The sequence below is a fragment of the Daktulosphaira vitifoliae genome, unplaced genomic scaffold, assembly GCF_025091365.1.
Source record: "Daktulosphaira vitifoliae isolate Bord-2020 unplaced genomic scaffold, ASM2509136v1 Scaffold_202, whole genome shotgun sequence".
NCBI classification, from domain to species: Eukaryota; Metazoa; Arthropoda; class Insecta; order Hemiptera; family Phylloxeridae; genus Daktulosphaira; species Daktulosphaira vitifoliae.
The window spans coordinates 4,447-21,697 of record NW_026099770.1 but is presented as its reverse complement, the minus strand read 5'-3'; the positions used below and the strand labels follow the sequence as shown (position 1 = coordinate 21,697).

Sequence of the window (17,251 nt, the reverse complement as noted above, 5' to 3'; positions counted from 1 at the left end):
CGCCCTCCAACACGCAAGATGTCGGATGTGTCTAAAATTGGGTGCAGTGTTTTTAGCTTACTATTTTTATTCATTTCTCGGGCATTTTTCAAGTTGTCAATGTTGGTTGAAAATGCCGTGTGTTGTGATTTTCGTACCCACACGTTTAATCCGTCCTGTACTTCTGATACTGATAATTCACCAATGAATCTTGTTGTTTTTTCTCTTTTACAATTTTTAATAAATCGTAACATGTATGCTGTGACCCGTTGTAGCCGTTCTACTCGTGAAAACCGTTTGAGAATCGTATCGTCCGTCACTTCAGTGCTGATCAAACTGACTTGTTGTATGCGCCGTTCAGGGATAGGCTCTTCGACTTGGGGTTTAGTATTGTTTGGCCATGCGTCTTCTGGATATGTTAGCCACTCAGGCCCACAGAACCAACGTTGGTTTTCAGCCAATTGTGAGGCAGAAATTCCCCGACTAATAACGTCGGCTGGATTATCCTCTCCTTTGACATATAACCACTCACAACCCGCCGTTCGGTCATGAATTTCGCCTACACGATTTGCTATAAATGTTTTCCATGATCGACTACCTTGTTGGTCAGTTATCCATGTTAATGCCACAGTAGAATCACTCCATAAACAGCAACGATTAATTTTCACCACACCCTTTAGTGCCGTCTTTACCTTGTCAAGTAGTCTGGCACCCAGTAACGTGGCACATAATTCTAAACGTGGTATAGTAGTGTTTCGTAATGGGGCTACACGTGATTTCGAACATAACAGTTGACAGTACACGATTGAGTCATCGTTTGTCGAGCGTATATATACACATGTGCCGTATGCCAACTCGGACGCGTCGCAAAATACGTGGATTTGAATGCCTTGCTTCGTAGAGATAGTTGACCGTCTAGGAATAGTAATATTGTTTAATATTACTAAACCTTTACGATATTTTATCCACTGCTTGGTGTATTCGAGCGGCAATGGGCTGTCCCATCCTGTGTTGAGGCGCCATAAAGATTGAATAAAAATCTTTGCTGTAACAATAATGGGACCCATCAATCCCAGTGGGTCAAATAACTTAGCGATCTCTGAAGTGACGACTCGCCTCGTCACTGTTTTCGCTGGTTTCCATTCCGTGACCTTATAGTGTAAACTATCTGTCACTGGTACCCAATTCACCCCAAGTGCCTTAGTGACCATATTGTCCGAAAAATTTAACTTGTGAATGGTACCCTTTAGATTTTCTGGTAAATGACTCAACAGGCTAGTATGGTTAGCACACCACTTTCGTAATAGAAAACCGCCTTTTTCGCATAATGAACTAACATCACGTTGCAGGCGTCTAGCTTCTGTCAGTGTGTCAGCTCCGGTTAATAAATCATCAACATAAAAATCACGTTTTATTGCTTGGGCAGCGACTGGTAAGCTATCACCTTCATCTTCGGCAAGCTGATGCAAGGTTCGGACAGCCAAGTACGGCGCAGCCGCTGTACCATATGTTACGGTGGTCAAAACATACGTCTTTAATGTTTCGGTGGGTCGATCACGCCATATGATTTTTTGTAACTGCTGGTGCGGTTCGCATATTTTAACTTGTCGGTACATTTTCTCAATATCCCCTGTTATAACATAGCAGTGTAGCCGGAACCTGATTAGAATATTGAATAGATCCTCTTGAATTGTGGGGCCGACCATCATTGATTGATTTAGTGAGATTCCCGTTGTGCTTTTTGCTGACGCATCAAAAACCACGCGTAGTTTGGTGGTGGTACTCTCTGCCTTAATCACACAATGATGTGGCAAGTATGCTTCTGGTAATGTCCGTCTTATCGATTGTGTCTCTTCATACATATGACCCAATGCCTCATACTCCTTCATAAACAGTGTATAGGCCGACTTTGTCTCTGGACAGGATTCTAATCGTTTTTCTAATGCATAGAACCGACGGATTGCCATTGTTTTCGTGTCGCCAAGATTTTTCAAGATTTCGTTGCATAGCGGTAAATTTACTACATACCGTCCGTCTGTATCTCGCCGTGTTGTTTCTCTATAAAATTTGTCACACGCTGTTATTTTTGAGTTTTGTATCGTCATGTCATTATGTTCTTCAAGCTCCCAGAACTTACGCAAAAGTGTGTTTAAATCTTCGTCTGGCTGTGTAATCGCGGTGAAACACTGAATATTTGTTTCTGTATTTTCATTACTGTTTACGCGTCCCGCAATTACCCAACCAAACACCGTATTTTGCAACGTAATAGAGTCCGATAATGTAACATGTTCTCCTCTGAGCAATGTGAAGAATAGTTCTGCGCCTATCAGCAAATCTATATGACTCGGCTCATTGAACTTCGGATCTGCGAGTTGAATTTGACTAGGAATCGGAACAGACGCTAACGGTACACGTGCTATTGGTATACGATCTGTCACATCCTTCAGTAATACAAACGATGTACGCTGTTTGTAGGTCGAATTTGTTGCCTGAATTTGACAATGAACGCGACCTAAGGCCCCGTTCGAAGAATTACCAATTCCGAAGATGGTGAGATTAGTTTTTTCTTGATAGAGTTGTAGTGAATTTGCCAACCGTCTCGTCATAAAATTAGACATCGAACCAGAATCTAGCAGTGCTCTGGCCATACAAGACTTACCGGTTTGTGTATTTACAACACGAACCATCGCTGTAGACAGCAAAACCGATCCGCCTTCAGCTTTTGCTACATTTGCTACAGTTTTCTCTGCCTGGGCCACTTCATTGTTTCGGTGAATAAGCGTGTTATGACCCTTTCCACACAATTTGCAACTGCCATTTTTGCAAACTGCAGCATAGTGGCCTGGTCGAAGACAGTTTAGACACAACCTGGCCTCACGAATTTGTTGAACTCTCTCATCAATTGTGCCTGTTGCTAATTTTTCACACTTATACACCCAATGATTACCCTTACAGATTGGACACGACGACAGTTTTGTTGTCGTCTGTAAGACCGCAGTTTGACGCCTTTTTGCCGGCTGTGCTTCTTTGTTAGATACAACAAATGCCTTTGACCATTGACGCCTTCTCTCTGGCTCCTTTGGTTTGTCCCGTGAAGTTTCCGCGTTGGACTTAATATGACTAGCCGCCTCAACAGATTCTAAAATCAAGCACCTTTTGTCGAGAAAATCTCCGAACTCACTTATTGTTGGCGGCTCGTCGTCAGTTCGTGTACATTCCCATTCACGCAGAGTAACTGCATGTATTTTGCTAGTCACTAAATGAATTAATATGGCGTCCCACTTGTCCGTTGGCTGTCCTAAAGATGACAAAGAACGAATGTGACTATTTAAGTTGTTGACTAATTCTCGAAGACCTCTTGCAGTTTCCGTCTTCTGCTCTGGCAACTTGAACAACTCCGCAACGTGAGTGCCTACAATTAACCGCCGGTTTTGATAACGTTGACAAATTGAACTCCATGCGATTGAATAGTTGTCATCAGTTGTTTCTAATGACATTATTACCTTTCCCGCTTCTCCCTTGAGAGCTGCTCTTAGATGATGAAACTTTTCTATTTCGTCAATATCCTTGTTGTCATGAATCATTGAGCGAAATGTGTCCCTGAAAGTTAACCACTCATCATAGCGTCCACTGAAAGTAGGCAGTGGTATAACAGGCAGTTTCACTCGTCTATTAGTTGTTGTCTTTGAGCTGGAACTCTGACACCCTTTTGCTGAACTAGTTTCAGCAAAATTGGCCATTTGTGCTGATATAACTGATAATAATTCAAAAACCTGATCGTCGACACTACGTCTTATGACAAACTGCTCGTCATCTTCAGCAATGTCTTCAATTTTGTTTTGAATTACTTCAAATTCTGCTTGAAGCTCACGTAATTTTTCATAACGATGCTTAAGTTGAGCATGGCCCACTTCTGTACGATCGTTGAATTCATGTACATAAAAACTCATAGATTGAATTTGACGCATAACTCGATTACGCCGTTTCACAGCCTTCTCAAAAGCTGTCTCTGACATGTTATCCGGTCCGAAGGGCCAATGTTAATGCTCGTGAGTGGACTGTAATCATAAAATAATAAAAAAACAGAGTATGAAGCTCTACCATGTGTAAAATATATCAAATGTCATTATAACCTAACTGCATGAGTAACCTACGCTGATTAACAAGTAATACTATATGCGTTATGTCGTGTAGCTTAATTTGTGAGTATTGCGTAAATAGCCCTTAACATGTCGTGATATCCGCAGAGTACCATCGACATATAACAGTAGAGTACCGCCTTGCACGAGTACCCTAGACGTCAATCGACCACCGCAGTGCGCCGACAACGATTACTAAAAGAACAATAGAACACTCGCTCTGAGCCAGTGCCCTTAAACGTGTCATGGTATCCGCAGAGTACCGATGGCACATAACAGTAGAGTACCGCCTTGCACGAGTACCCTAGACGTCAATCGACCACCGCAGTGCGCCGACAACGATGACTATAAAACAGAAATAATTAAAATACAGTTAAGGTACCACACTCTAATTATTTCTTTCTGATTATGTAAATTATGCCCAATGTAGCTGTGCGCAGGTGAACTCATGCAGTTAACTTATTTAGAATTGCTCTAAATAATATTGTGTTATGTGTAAATTTGTCTATTGTAGACAAATTTATTCTATGCAATAAAATAAAAAACAAACTTACTTACAGTGAATGGTCAAACACAAATTGACTTGCTTTATTTAAGAAAATAATTTTTAACAAAAATAACTAAAGAAATATGTAATATTTAAGAGTGAAATATCTGCTGCGACCTTCTTCTTCTACTGGGTTCTGAAAAACTGACCGTCGTTGAGACTACAAGCCACCCTCATTACCTTTCCCTGGTAGGTAGTACCGATCCCTTCTGTGACGCTAGGCAGCAGGTCAACCGGTCCGAACTACCTGCCTCTTTGTTCGCCGACACTCAGTTTACATTAATTTAATTTTTCTTATTAGAAGAGAGTAATCTAGTCTATCTACAAGCAATTTACAATTGAAGCAAGATCAAGGCATTTTTTTATATTAAGTAATTTGAATAAAATTATTTAAATACATTTATCTGTTTGTTATTTATGAGACCATTTACTAACATTAATTATAAAGAATAAATTTGTGATTATGTGAACAGAATTGTAAAATTGCTCATAGAAACATATAATCCAAGAAATCTGAATTTTATTATTTTTATTTTAATTTTACCTTTTATTTATTCCTCTACCTCTTCATCCTTCGACATTCATTTCTATAACAGTTATAGTTACTGTTCTTGCAGCTTCTGATTCCTCTCTTCTCATAACACGACCAAACCATCTAAGTCTATTTTCTGTCATCTTATCCTCGGTTGATGCTACACATAAACTTCCTCGTATATGTTCAATCCTTATCCTATCTTCTCTAGTCCTTCCACTCATCCACCTAAGCATTCTAATTTCTATTACACTCATTCTCTTATTTACTATCTTGTCAACCGCCCAACACTTTAACCCATACATCATAACTGGTTTCACTACAGCCTTATAGAACTTATCTTTCTTCATCATTAGAATTCTCTTATCGCATAACACATCAGAGCTTCTCTCTACTAGAAGACCCCTAACTTAATACTGTGTCTTACATCCTCGTCAATACCGCCATTCTTTTACACAACTGATCATTAATACTTAAAACTTTTCATCTCTCCTGTTTAATACTTGAAGATCTTGGTCAAAACCAAGTTAGACAATTGTTTTATTTCAACGTCAAAGTAAGTTATATTTACAGAATTACACATTGATTAGTATTTACTGTTCAAAAAGTGCTCCCGAGCTTAAAATTGATATTTTTAAACAGCAAAATCTCATGAATAATTTGTTCAATTTTAAAAGTATTTACGTTTTAAATAAAATTACCAAAACGAAAAAAAAAGTAATGGTTGCCATTTAAATTTCTTAGTTAGGGTAGATTTCTACTTTTTTACATTAGGGTTGAAATTTAATTTTAATCGTAAATAATGCATTTAATTATTGAATTGTTATAACTAATTATATTTTTATAAAATACAATTTATACATATATATTATATATATACTTCATGTAAAATGCATGTATATAACACTGGACATAAAATAAAATGTATTTATATCTCTGGACATAGACATATTGTAACTATAATTGTTTTTAATTTTAGTACATATATATACACTATGTAACTTATTGAATTTTTGTGTATTGTAATAATACTAAGTAGTATTATTGTAGTACTACAATTAAATTTTCTATCGAGTGCATGACGCAATACATAAGTCATACTTAAAAAAATATGTTATTTAGTAATATTATAAATACTTATCTAAATATTTAAATAAGTACTGACTGAATAATTTTTTTTAATGGTAGAAATTCGTTTATCTCTATTATATGCTGCGGTATGTACTTTGATGTTTTTGTAATCGGCTTGCCGTGTGATAATGAGTATCATTATTTACATGATATAGCACCGCAAAATTTCGATCACCCGTTCCGTACAAAAACTCCGTATTTGTGTTTTTCAGAATAAATGTACGTGTCCATAGAATAGTGATTTAATATGCTGGCAATTTCTTCATCTGATAACCAATAGTCTGGGACGTCTTTTATTTATAATAACACAAATAGATCACAAAGTGTTATTTTCCTTTGTTTAGATAAGCTAATTGCATTGCAGTTGCATGCAATGCGCAATTGTTGTCTTCTGCAACATTTTCGCCCATTTGATATTTTTCGAAGACTTCCCGTAGTTTTGCTAAACGTGTGTTGTCAGCAAATTTATTCTGTGCGGCTATTTGTGTTGAGAGAGTAGAAATAACTGTCTTACTGTTTACGTTATTTGTATTGTTCTTTTTTATTGCTGCATGGTCGGCGTTGTATATTTTCGTAGTTATANTATTGTTCTTTTTTATTGCTGCATGGTCGGCGTTGTATATTTTCGTAGTTATAATATTTTTTATGATCATCAAATTTGAATTAAAGTTAATATCAGCCTTATTATTGAATAGAAATCTATTTCCCGATATGAGCGAACTTATTAAGTTATTTACAACATAGAAGTCTATATAAAACTGCTCGTTCTCAATGACGATTTGAATAATAGTTTTTCCTATTAAATCCAAGGGCTTGTAATCTGCTACGGTTATTAGCATATTTTCAACCTTTTTTATGTTGTATTCTTTAGCTAATTCCGCGTTTAATATGTTTAGATTTGCCCCAGTATCTATAGTGACTGTTATTTCTGCTTGATTTAATGTGGCTATGATGTACAATGCTTTTGCGCTAGAATATTGACTTGTCGATTGTACGTACTCAATCTTATTGCTTTTATTAACTTTATTCATAATATTTTCTGACTAATGTGTTTTTATTTTTGAGTTTGCTAAGGTTGAAGGTGAACGTATGTCCTTAGCGTGAGCGTTTAACCTAAAAGCTAGTTTTTTTTAGTTGCAATTCTTTGCTGTGTGATTTTGGCATAATTGACACTTTGCGTCATCTGCTTCCTTTTTTCTGGATCTGCAGACACTTGCTTTGTGGCCGTATTTCTCACAAATTTGGCATTGAACTATTAATATTTTGTTACGGAAACAATTCTCAGTAATGTGGTTAGTCCTGTTGCAAATATCACATTTTCTGTTTTTGCCGGACGTATTGCCATTAAATTTTCTTACTGTTTTAGTCCGTGATTTATGAAAATCTAATAGTTCTTTGACTTGCTTTTTTAATTGCTCTAGCTCAACTTCTTGTTTTTTATTTGACATGTGCTGGATTTGCTCCTTAAGAATGTCTGTTGTAATTTCTGAACTAGATTTACTATTATCGCCTTCTATGAGAAATTCTGTAGTCTCCCATTTTCTTATATTCTTTTTTAGACTGTCCAAGGTATCATTGTCCAACATCGATACCATCCTTAAAATGTCGGGGCGTAATCCCTTCATAATAAGATGTACTTTTTCTTTTTGTGACATGTCCTTGTTTATACGTAAGCATAAAGCTTCAGCTTCATTTAAATAAGAGCTTAAGGATTCGTCCGGTTGTTGATGGCGTTTTTGTAAGATCATTCTTATCATGTCCGTTTGAGTTGTTGGCTAAAATTCCAACCTTATTTTATACTCTAGATCTTCCCACTTGATTTGGCCGACGGTGTTTCTTCTATATTTTCATAGAAGTGTAAAGCCGTACCTTCCAAGAAGGCTGGTAAAAACTGAACTTTATCTTCATCGTTCCATTCATTTATGATACTGGCTCTCTTGTATCGCTTAAGAAACAGGTCTATGCTTTCGTGAATTTCTCCCCTAAACTGACCTGGCTTAAAGAATGGCTTTCTACGGTTCTTGTTGTCATCATTAGCCATGTATTCTTCCTTGGCCATCAAGTGTGGATAAGTTGGCTTAATAATAATTTTTCTTATACCATAACAACAACCCTAACGTAATATATACGTTACCTTTGTTGGGCGCCACTCTGTCGTAACACAATAAAATAAAATGTATGTCTATTGATAGTCATAATTGATAATAAATAAACCGTCACTGTGATAGCAATATAATAAAAAACCAATTAGCTACCTGTATTTCTTTCAACGATACGTCAAAAGATCACAAATCGTATCTAAGATACTGCTCTTAAAAAATTCCCTCGTTCCTTGTAAACGAGAGAATCCTCAGCAAATTTATATTTATATAATCAGAAAATATCGACATTTATAAAATTTTTATTCTTAAAACTGAATAAAACAAAATTATATTTTTTTAAATATTTATTTAGGTATTTCCCATTCGTTTGGAATAAACTTTTTGAAAATTTGATCCTGTATCTGCTTACAGTGAGGGTTTCTTTTGCACAAAAATTTAACTTTTTCAACTTAAGTTTTGAAATTGTTCCGTGATTACTCCGAGAATTAAACATATGTTAAATTAAAGTTGACACGACTTACGTCGCAAAAAAGTGGTCGACACTGGTTTGAGGGTAGAGACCCGTGGGCCGTTTATTAAATGAGCGACAACAGATTATTTTAACAAAAATAAAACAAACCGAAAAGATAAACACAGTAATAATAATCTTCGCATAATATCGCGGCACTTTCGCTGGCGTCGACGACGCGATGTCCGGCGTAAACCTTGAACGGCAAAATGGTTAGCAGAGTTGTAGGCGACGGTGCGCGGGTGCGGTTCGGTTGGTCGGCGTTGTCGCATTCACAACAGGAGGAAGACTCTCGCACCATTTGCGGCGGGTCGTCGTCGGCCGTGCGGCATTTGCTGGACTTTGCACCGTAGCGTATAATACGCGGCGTTGGTCAGTCAAGTACTCATAGTAGGGCGACGGCTGAAGAAGGTGGCACGAGTCGCGGGGCATCGTGTATAACGAAGCGACGCGGACCGTGTCAAAGTATATGTTACGAAATATATGTTAAAAAAATTGTTTTGATACCTTATCTATTCGATGTGCAAATAGCTCCGTATTTTAAAAAACATGCTAATTTTGTGTTAAAACTTTCGATTTCATATTTTATTTTTTCGACTTAATATTACTTTAATTTTTTGAAGAATGTATGTATCAGTAAAAATTTATTGTAGAAGTGGTATATACATATTCCTTTAAATATTTTTTTACTATAATTTTTAATGATGTATGTAAAGAAGGCTACAGTGATGAGGTCAGTGATTTTAATAAATGTTATGTGAATGAAATTTACATTGAATGATATATAAATATAATACATGAATAATTACTTGGTAGAGTGATTAAATTTAGTATGAAATTTATATGGAATAATTTAGTGTTGTAAATTTTACTGACAAGTATAAAAAGTTACAAAGTTGTTGTAACAAGTAATTGATTTAATGTTAAACATCCGATTACTCTTAAAATAATATTAAGAAAATTATTTTTAGTATAACTTGATTTTATAAACAGATTCTTCAGTAAATAATGTAACAGATCCATCATAACGAACAAAGAGAACAATAGAATCCCGTTTTCTTATTTAACGAACACATTATACAAGGCGAATTTTAAATGTATGTATTTTANACGAACACATTATACAAGGCGAATTTTAAATTATGTATGTTCATAATCAAATAAATAATGATCTAATTAAAAAATGGTTATTAAAAGTAATATTTTAAACAGAAATTGTGCATAAAAAACCTTTTTGACATTTTTTAGTTTTATACATTTCTCAATTTATCAATTAAAATAAAATTTTTAATTTATCCTTTATACCCTATAAAATACAGACAATAAACGTTTTTCTTGTTACATTATCAAAATAAATTGTTTGTTTAATGAGTTTTTAATTCGCTTACTAATTTTTTCAATTAGTGAAACTCTGAAATAAAATAACTGAAATAAAATTTTATACACAAAACAGACTTAGTTATTCATTTAAAACCAAAACAATAATAATTTTGTATAAATATTGAGATTAGTATGGCAAATAGGTATAAATTTTATAGTGTTTTTAAACAGTATTTCNGGCAAATAGGTATAAATTTCAAAGTGTTTTTAAACAGTATTTCTTATAAAAACTTATTTCATAATTCAATAATAACGTTATAAGCAATTCAAGTATATCTTTCGTATTTCAAATTCGAACTTTATATTATATATTTTTAATCGATAAAAAAATTTATCCAACGTTTTTCTTTCAAATTCAGTTATTTCTTGTTTAAATGTTTTTTGATACAAATGTAGTTCTGAAGCTATGGATGACTTTGAAGATAAAAGCTTAGCCTTAAGTTCTGCAATATGCTTACGATTTTCTTTAGTTATAATATGATCTTGAATGTTATACAGCAGTCGTCTATCAGGTTCTTGGCATCGTCGAAGATACCAAAAACGTGCCATGAATTCTTCGTCAGTCATACCATTCTTTAAACTATCCTTTAAACGACCAAACTCTATTTCAGTAAGGGCACGAAATCGGAACATGGATCCTTTATCAAATTCACAATCATCCAAATTAACTATAAATATTTTAATATATTATCTATTAATAATTTTTCTATAACAGTATAAATTAAAAAGTTAATTTAAATGCACATGAAATATGTTACCTACCTAAGTTTTTAAAACCGTCTATATATTTATTACAAAAAGGACATATCCGTTGAACTCTTGAGAATTTATTTGCGCAATAGTTTCCTATAATGTGACCACAGGGGGATAAGGTAACTGAGTTTGTCTCTTGTTGGCAAAAAGAACATGACAAATCTATACAAACGCTGCATGTTAAAATTATATAGATAGTTTGAATTGTCAAAGTTACACCAAATATTTCTTTGATATTAATAATTATTTTAACAATAATTGTTTATTATTATAATAAATTAGTTAATTTAATTACGACTGTAAATAATAAAAGTTATGATATTTTAACCGAAAATCGGTAATTAAATATTTTATTATAATCTCAATAAATTTAGTTATTACCAAAATTATTTATTTATCATATTTATTGTAATTAAATAAATAAATATATGCATATTTTCCATTACCTTCTGAATTATTTACTGGATTATCTATAAATTAAACAGTTAATAAATTTCACTATTATTATATACATGGTTATTTTATTTTCTTATAAGAAACATATGTATTAAACTAACTTATAAAATAGAAAATGATTTAAAATATTATAATTAATCTATAACAATTTTTGAACGAATATATTTCGTCCACATTATGACTTCCGACTAGGTACCAAAAATAGCCTTCTCACATATTTGTTATCAAGTGTGTTAATGATATGGTTTTAATGTTCATTTTCAGGCTTATATCATGTTTTTTAGCGTATGAAATTCACAGTTCTATAAGTCTACATATTAGCCTGTTAATGCATTTGATTAAATAAATACATATAAATATGTTTTCAGTTACCATTAGATATATCTGCAGCATCCTCTATAAATTAAACAGTTGATTAATTTAACTATTATAATAAAACATATTTAATATATTTGTCTATTTTATTTTACTTTAATTAATATTGACATTAAATATGATGAATAATTTTAATTAAAATATTATAGTTTAATGAGTAGTATCAATAATTTGAAATATAAAAACAAAATTTAACTTAAATTTCTATTAGAATGTGAATAATAGTTAGTAAAATAATATTTCGGTTATATACAAATAAATTTCGAATTACCTTTTATTGTATCATTTAGGTTATCTGAAATTTAATATGTTTAGTCATAAAGTTATAAGTTTTCTTAAATTTGGAAATACATAATTTGTATTTTATAAGATATAAATATTATTTTCATAATAATATGTTGTTCCGTACATAATTACAAAATATAATGTGTGATTATTTTAATCATAGTTACTAGATTTCCCTTAAGATAATGTTTTTTTGAAAATTAATGTTTGCATTTTGTTAGTTACATATGTATCTCATAACTGTTGTAAAATGATTTATAGATCCATATCTTATATTTTATAGGGGTGTCAACTTAATTTTTTAATTGGAAATATATGTATTAAAATATCTTATAAAGTAGAAAATGTTCTAAATAAGAAAATCATTGTTCGATTACAAAATTTTAACCATTACTTTGGAAGTTATTAGTATATAAAATATAGTTTGGTGGAGAAACTTAAATGGTGTTATTTTTATTTTTAGTCATTTCTCGTCTGCACTCTTCCTCCTAGGTACTAAAATAGAGAATATTTGTAAAAAACATTTACCCCTATCAAAAATTTGGAAGGAAATTCACAGCCTTATAGGGGTATAAATTAGCCTGTTAATGCATTTGATTAAATAAATACATATAAGTATGTTTTCAGTTACCATTATATATTNAAGGTTTACCCTATTTACGCGTGAACGTGGGAATTTTTTTCAATTTTTGTGGGTAATGTCTTCGACTAGATACGATTTGTGATATTTTGACGTATCGTTGAAAGATATCAATACGATGTGAGCTGAGAAAATGTGGTAAGAGACACAAAAAAAAAAAATACATCATAGTAAAACTAATAACTTATTTAAAATTTTCTATATATACATGTGATTCTGAATATTTGCCAGACAAATGTTCCTTTTTTAGCTTCATTATATTATTGCGATCATCGCGAGTTATTATTTTTTTAATGAACTTCAACATTTCATTATTAAGTTCTTAGGAGCCTCAAAGGTACCAAAAACGTGCCATAAATTCTTTGTCAGACATAATATTCTTAGTATAAGTTACTAAACGATTTAGCTCGTTTTCAGTAAGGCCATGTAATCGGTACGGACTTAGACTTTCATCATTATAATAATAAATCATGGTCTGTCAAATGAACTAAAAATGTATAATTTTAATATTTAATTATTAAACTATTTTTGAAAAAAAATAGTTTAATGAAAATAATGAACTGATTTATACATGATTTTATCGACTACTGTAGTTTAAAAAGCTTGTTACATAGGATTTGTCCTATATGCATGCATACTGGACAAATTATTGATCCTTTTTATAATTTATTTGTGCAATAGTATCTTGTCATATGATGACATGAGGATATGGTAAAAAATTTATAATGATCCGTACATTTTTTAAAGAGTTATGGCATTAGAAAGTCAAAAATAAAAAAACCAATTTATTTACAAAAATTGTATTTTATTATTAACTTTGATGTCTGTTTTCACCGTAAAGACGAAAAAATGCCCGAAATATTTTTTTACATAATAAAGTACATTACATTAGCTTTAATTTAAGATATATATAAAAGTGTCAGACCTTCCGGAACACTTTTAAAAGTTGAGTTGAAAAAGTTGTCATTTTAAATCCTCCCTGTGGGCAGGTAAGGGACAAATTTATAAAAAAAATATACCAAATGATAGGTAAGGATATCATGCATCTATAAAAAAATTTTTTATTCATTTGACCATTTTTTAAAAAGTTATGGCAATTTTAAGTAAACAAAAATTGAAAAAATTTCGAAAATTAGCGATTTTTGAAATTGTAATTTTTTTGGAGGTTTCCCCCATTTACAGGAAACGAGGGAAATTTTTTCTATTTTTGAGGATAATGTCTTCGACTAGATACGATTTGTGATCTTTTGACGTATCATTGAATGATATCAGTTCTGTGTGAGCTGAGAAAAAGTGGTACCAGAAACAAAAAAAAACACATCATAGTAAAACCAATACCTTCTAAGCTTCGCAACGAAGCTAAATAGTATTAAATATAATTGTTTTTTATTTACTTTCGTAAGGTTACCAGTAGTATTGATATGGCGGGTTATGGACTTTAATCAAAATTGTCCGTTACAATGTGCTTTCTCAACTTTAACTAAGTCTCGTGCATTCCTTAGTTTTAATTATTAGCTGATTTAACAATAAGATAACAAATGGTCTATTAGCTAGTTGTGTTCTTAAGTTAGTTATTTTGAATAACGATCTAGTAAAATAAATAAATTATTTTGCTAAATAATTAACAAAAAACCAATAACGACAATTAGAAAATATGTTGATAAAAAATTTATCTTATTTAAAACAAACATAAATTTATGAAATAACTATTTCAACCGATTACTCTTATATTCAATTTGTTAAAAATTAGTTTTTTAATATATTTAAAATTAGTTTTTATTTAATTATGTTATCAATTTTACTTACACAGAAGTTCTTAATTGATAAATAAGTAAAAGGGATGAAAAATTGCTATAGTTTTTTCAATGCTGAATTAGGGGAATGTCTAGTAAGTATTATATTTAATAACTTTTAATTATATAAAGAAGTATCATAATTTAGTTGTAGGGAATGTGCATTGGAAGAGTTTTAAGTGTTCTATTCAAACCAAACATTATTTTATGTAATATAATTAACTATTTTTGTGTTTCGTGACAAAAAATAATTACAAATAAATAATAATACAATAAACATCTTCACTAAGAATCTTAAAAAATAAATAAAAACATAAAACCTTCTTTAGCTTTACATCGATTTATTGATAAATACAGACATTGACGATATTTTTTTTTGTTTCTTTTACATTTTTGTTTAATAAGTTTTTTATTCATCGAAGAAACATAACACATTGATAAGCAACAAACCAATAAATCATTAACTAAAAAATTTTTGTGAAAATGTTTTACATGAAAACTAATTTAGGAAATCTATAAATAATTACGTATAAACGAAATCAAGGTAATTCTTTCGTATGTTAAGTTCGTATTGTATATAATTATTTTGGAATCCTGTATAAAATGCACATAGCATAATACATTCTTTATCAATTAATTCTTGTTTAAAATGATTTTTGTACACATCAATTTCTGAAATTTCGCCTGATAAAAGTTTCTCTTTTAGTTCCGCGATATATATACGATCCTCATCAGTTATAATATGACGTCTAATGTCCAGCAGCAAAGATTTAGCAGGTTCTTGGCAACGTCGAAGGTACCAAAAACGAGCCATAAATTCCTCGTCAGTCATGTCATTCTGAATTTTAGACTTTAAATTATTTGTTTCGTTTTCAGTGAGGACACGTAATCGGAACGGGCTTTGTTTTTCAAATTCATAATCTGTCAAAGTATCTAAAAATATAGAATTTTTAAATATTAGTTATTTATCATTTTTCCAAAATAGTGTAAATTAAAAAGTAAACCTAAATACATATGATTAATGTTACCTACATAAGTTTCCAAAATTTTCTATCTTTCTTTTACAAAAAGGACATTCTACGTCACCTCTTGAGAATTTATTTGCGCAATAGTTTCCTACATTGTGACCACAGGGATAGATGGTAACTGAGTTTATCTCTTGTTGGCAAATATGACATGACAAATCTATACAAACGCTGCATGTTAAAATTATATAGATAGTTTGGGTTGTCAAAGTTAAACCAAATATCTCTTTGATATTGATTATTGAATTGACAATAGTTGTTAGTTAATTTATTATGACTGTAAATAATAAAAGTTATGATATTTTAATTGAAAATCGGTAATTAATTATTTTATTATAATCTCATTAAGTTTAGTTATCACCAAAAATTTATTTATCATATTTGTAATTAAATAAATAAATGTATATTTATTTTCAATTACCTCCTGAAGTATTTTCTGCATTATCTATAAATTAAACATTTAATAAATTGCACTATTATCATATACATGACTATTTTATGTTTAATTGTTATATTATTATATTATTATTTTATATTTTATTCCTTAAACGGAAAAATATGTATTAAATTGGCTTATAAAATAGAAAATGATGTAAACTTTCTCGTTCACACTCCAACTTCCTGAGGTACCAAAAATAGAACTATTTATAAAAAAATTTAGCCTTCTTAACNATATTAGTCATTTATCATTTTTCCAAAATAGTGTAAATTAAAGAGTTAACCTAAATACATATGATTAATGTTACCTACATAAGTTTCCAAAATTTTCTATCTTTCTTTTACAAAAAGGACATTCTACGACACCTCTTGAGAATTTATTTGCGCAATAGTTTCCTACGTTGTGACCACAGGGATAGATGGTAACTGAGTTTATCTCTTGTTGGCAAATATGACATGACAAATCTATACAAACGCTGCATGTTAAAATTATATAGATAGTTTGGGTTGTCAAAGTTAAACCAAATAACTTTGATATTGATTATTGAATTGACAATAGTTGTTATCATTAGTTAATTTATTACGACTGTAAACAATAAAAGTTATGATATTTTAACCGAAAATCGATAGTTAAATATTTTATTATAATCCCAATAAATTTAGTTATCACCAAAAAATTTATTTTTCATATTTATAATTAAATAAATAAATGTATGTATATTTTCAATTACCTTCTGAAGTATTTTCTGCATTATCTATAAATTAAACATTTAATAAATTGCACTATTATCACATACATGACTATTTTATATTTAATTGTTATATTATTATATTATTATTTTATATTTTATTCCTTAAACGGAAAAATATGTATTAAATTTGCTTATAAAGTAGAAAATGATGTAAACTTTCTCGTTCACACTCCAACTTCAACAGTTAATAAATTTCACTATTATTATACACATGGTTATTTTATTTGCTTATAAGAAACAAATGTATTAAACTAACTTATAAANTATGTTTACTTAAAAATAAATAAAGATATTCCAAAGTTTTAGTTATACACAACTGTTTTTTTAAATTAATATTTAACAATTTTTACCAAATGTTACTTATATCTGATTTTTTTAATTTTACAAAAAACTTTTGACCATACAAAAATTTATAC

The 17,251-nt window shown here is 31.0% G+C and overlaps 3 protein-coding genes and 1 long non-coding RNA gene across 5 annotated transcripts; all 4 read right to left on the bottom strand.

Moving 5' to 3' along the window:
• Positions 1–61: 61 nt before the first annotated feature.
• On the bottom strand, positions 62–3,995 carry LOC126909236 (uncharacterized; the record flags this gene model as incomplete). The annotated part of the gene is made up of 1 exon (XM_050691654.1): positions 62–3,995. A coding segment is annotated over exon 1 (3,934 nt), but the record flags the coding sequence as incomplete, so codon positions are not given.
• Positions 3,996–5,232: 1,237 nt separating this feature from the next.
• LOC126909235 (uncharacterized) lies at positions 5,233–5,547 on the bottom strand. Its single transcript, XM_050691653.1, has one exon. It carries the CDS (start codon positions 5,545–5,547, stop codon positions 5,233–5,235), a length of 315 nt encoding a protein of 104 aa, XP_050547610.1.
• A 4,955-nt stretch (positions 5,548–10,502) lies between these two features.
• LOC126909233 (uncharacterized) lies at positions 10,503–12,198 on the bottom strand. The gene is made up of 5 exons (XM_050691652.1): positions 12,174–12,198; positions 11,900–11,923; positions 11,518–11,541; positions 11,081–11,233; positions 10,503–10,986 (listed from the first exon to the last, which is right to left on the bottom strand). The coding sequence occupies exon 5, from the start codon at positions 10,949–10,951 to the stop codon at positions 10,574–10,576; it is 378 nt and encodes a 125-aa protein (XP_050547609.1). The 5' UTR covers positions 10,952–10,986; positions 11,081–11,233; positions 11,518–11,541; positions 11,900–11,923; positions 12,174–12,198; the 3' UTR covers positions 10,503–10,573.
• Positions 12,199–14,941: 2,743 nt separating this feature from the next.
• On the bottom strand, positions 14,942–16,945 carry LOC126909234 (uncharacterized). 2 transcript variants are annotated; one of them, XR_007704969.1, is made up of 3 exons: positions 16,815–16,945; positions 15,653–15,805; positions 14,942–15,553 (listed from the first exon to the last, which is right to left on the bottom strand). It is a non-coding gene; the product is annotated as an uncharacterized LOC126909234 (long non-coding RNA). The 2 variants fall into 2 exon arrangements; XR_007704968.1 differs by lacking the exon at positions 16,815–16,945 and adding an exon at positions 16,067–16,205.
• Between the last annotated feature and the right edge of the window lie 306 nt (positions 16,946–17,251).

Coding starts and splice junctions, on each gene's coding strand:
- LOC126909233 (XM_050691652.1), bottom strand. CDS start 10,951: ATGTTCCGATTTCGTGCCCTTACTGAAATAGAGTTTGGTCGTTTAAAG.
- LOC126909235 (XM_050691653.1), bottom strand. CDS start 5,547: ATGAAGAAAGATAAGTTCTATAAGGCTGTAGTGAAACCAGTTATGATG.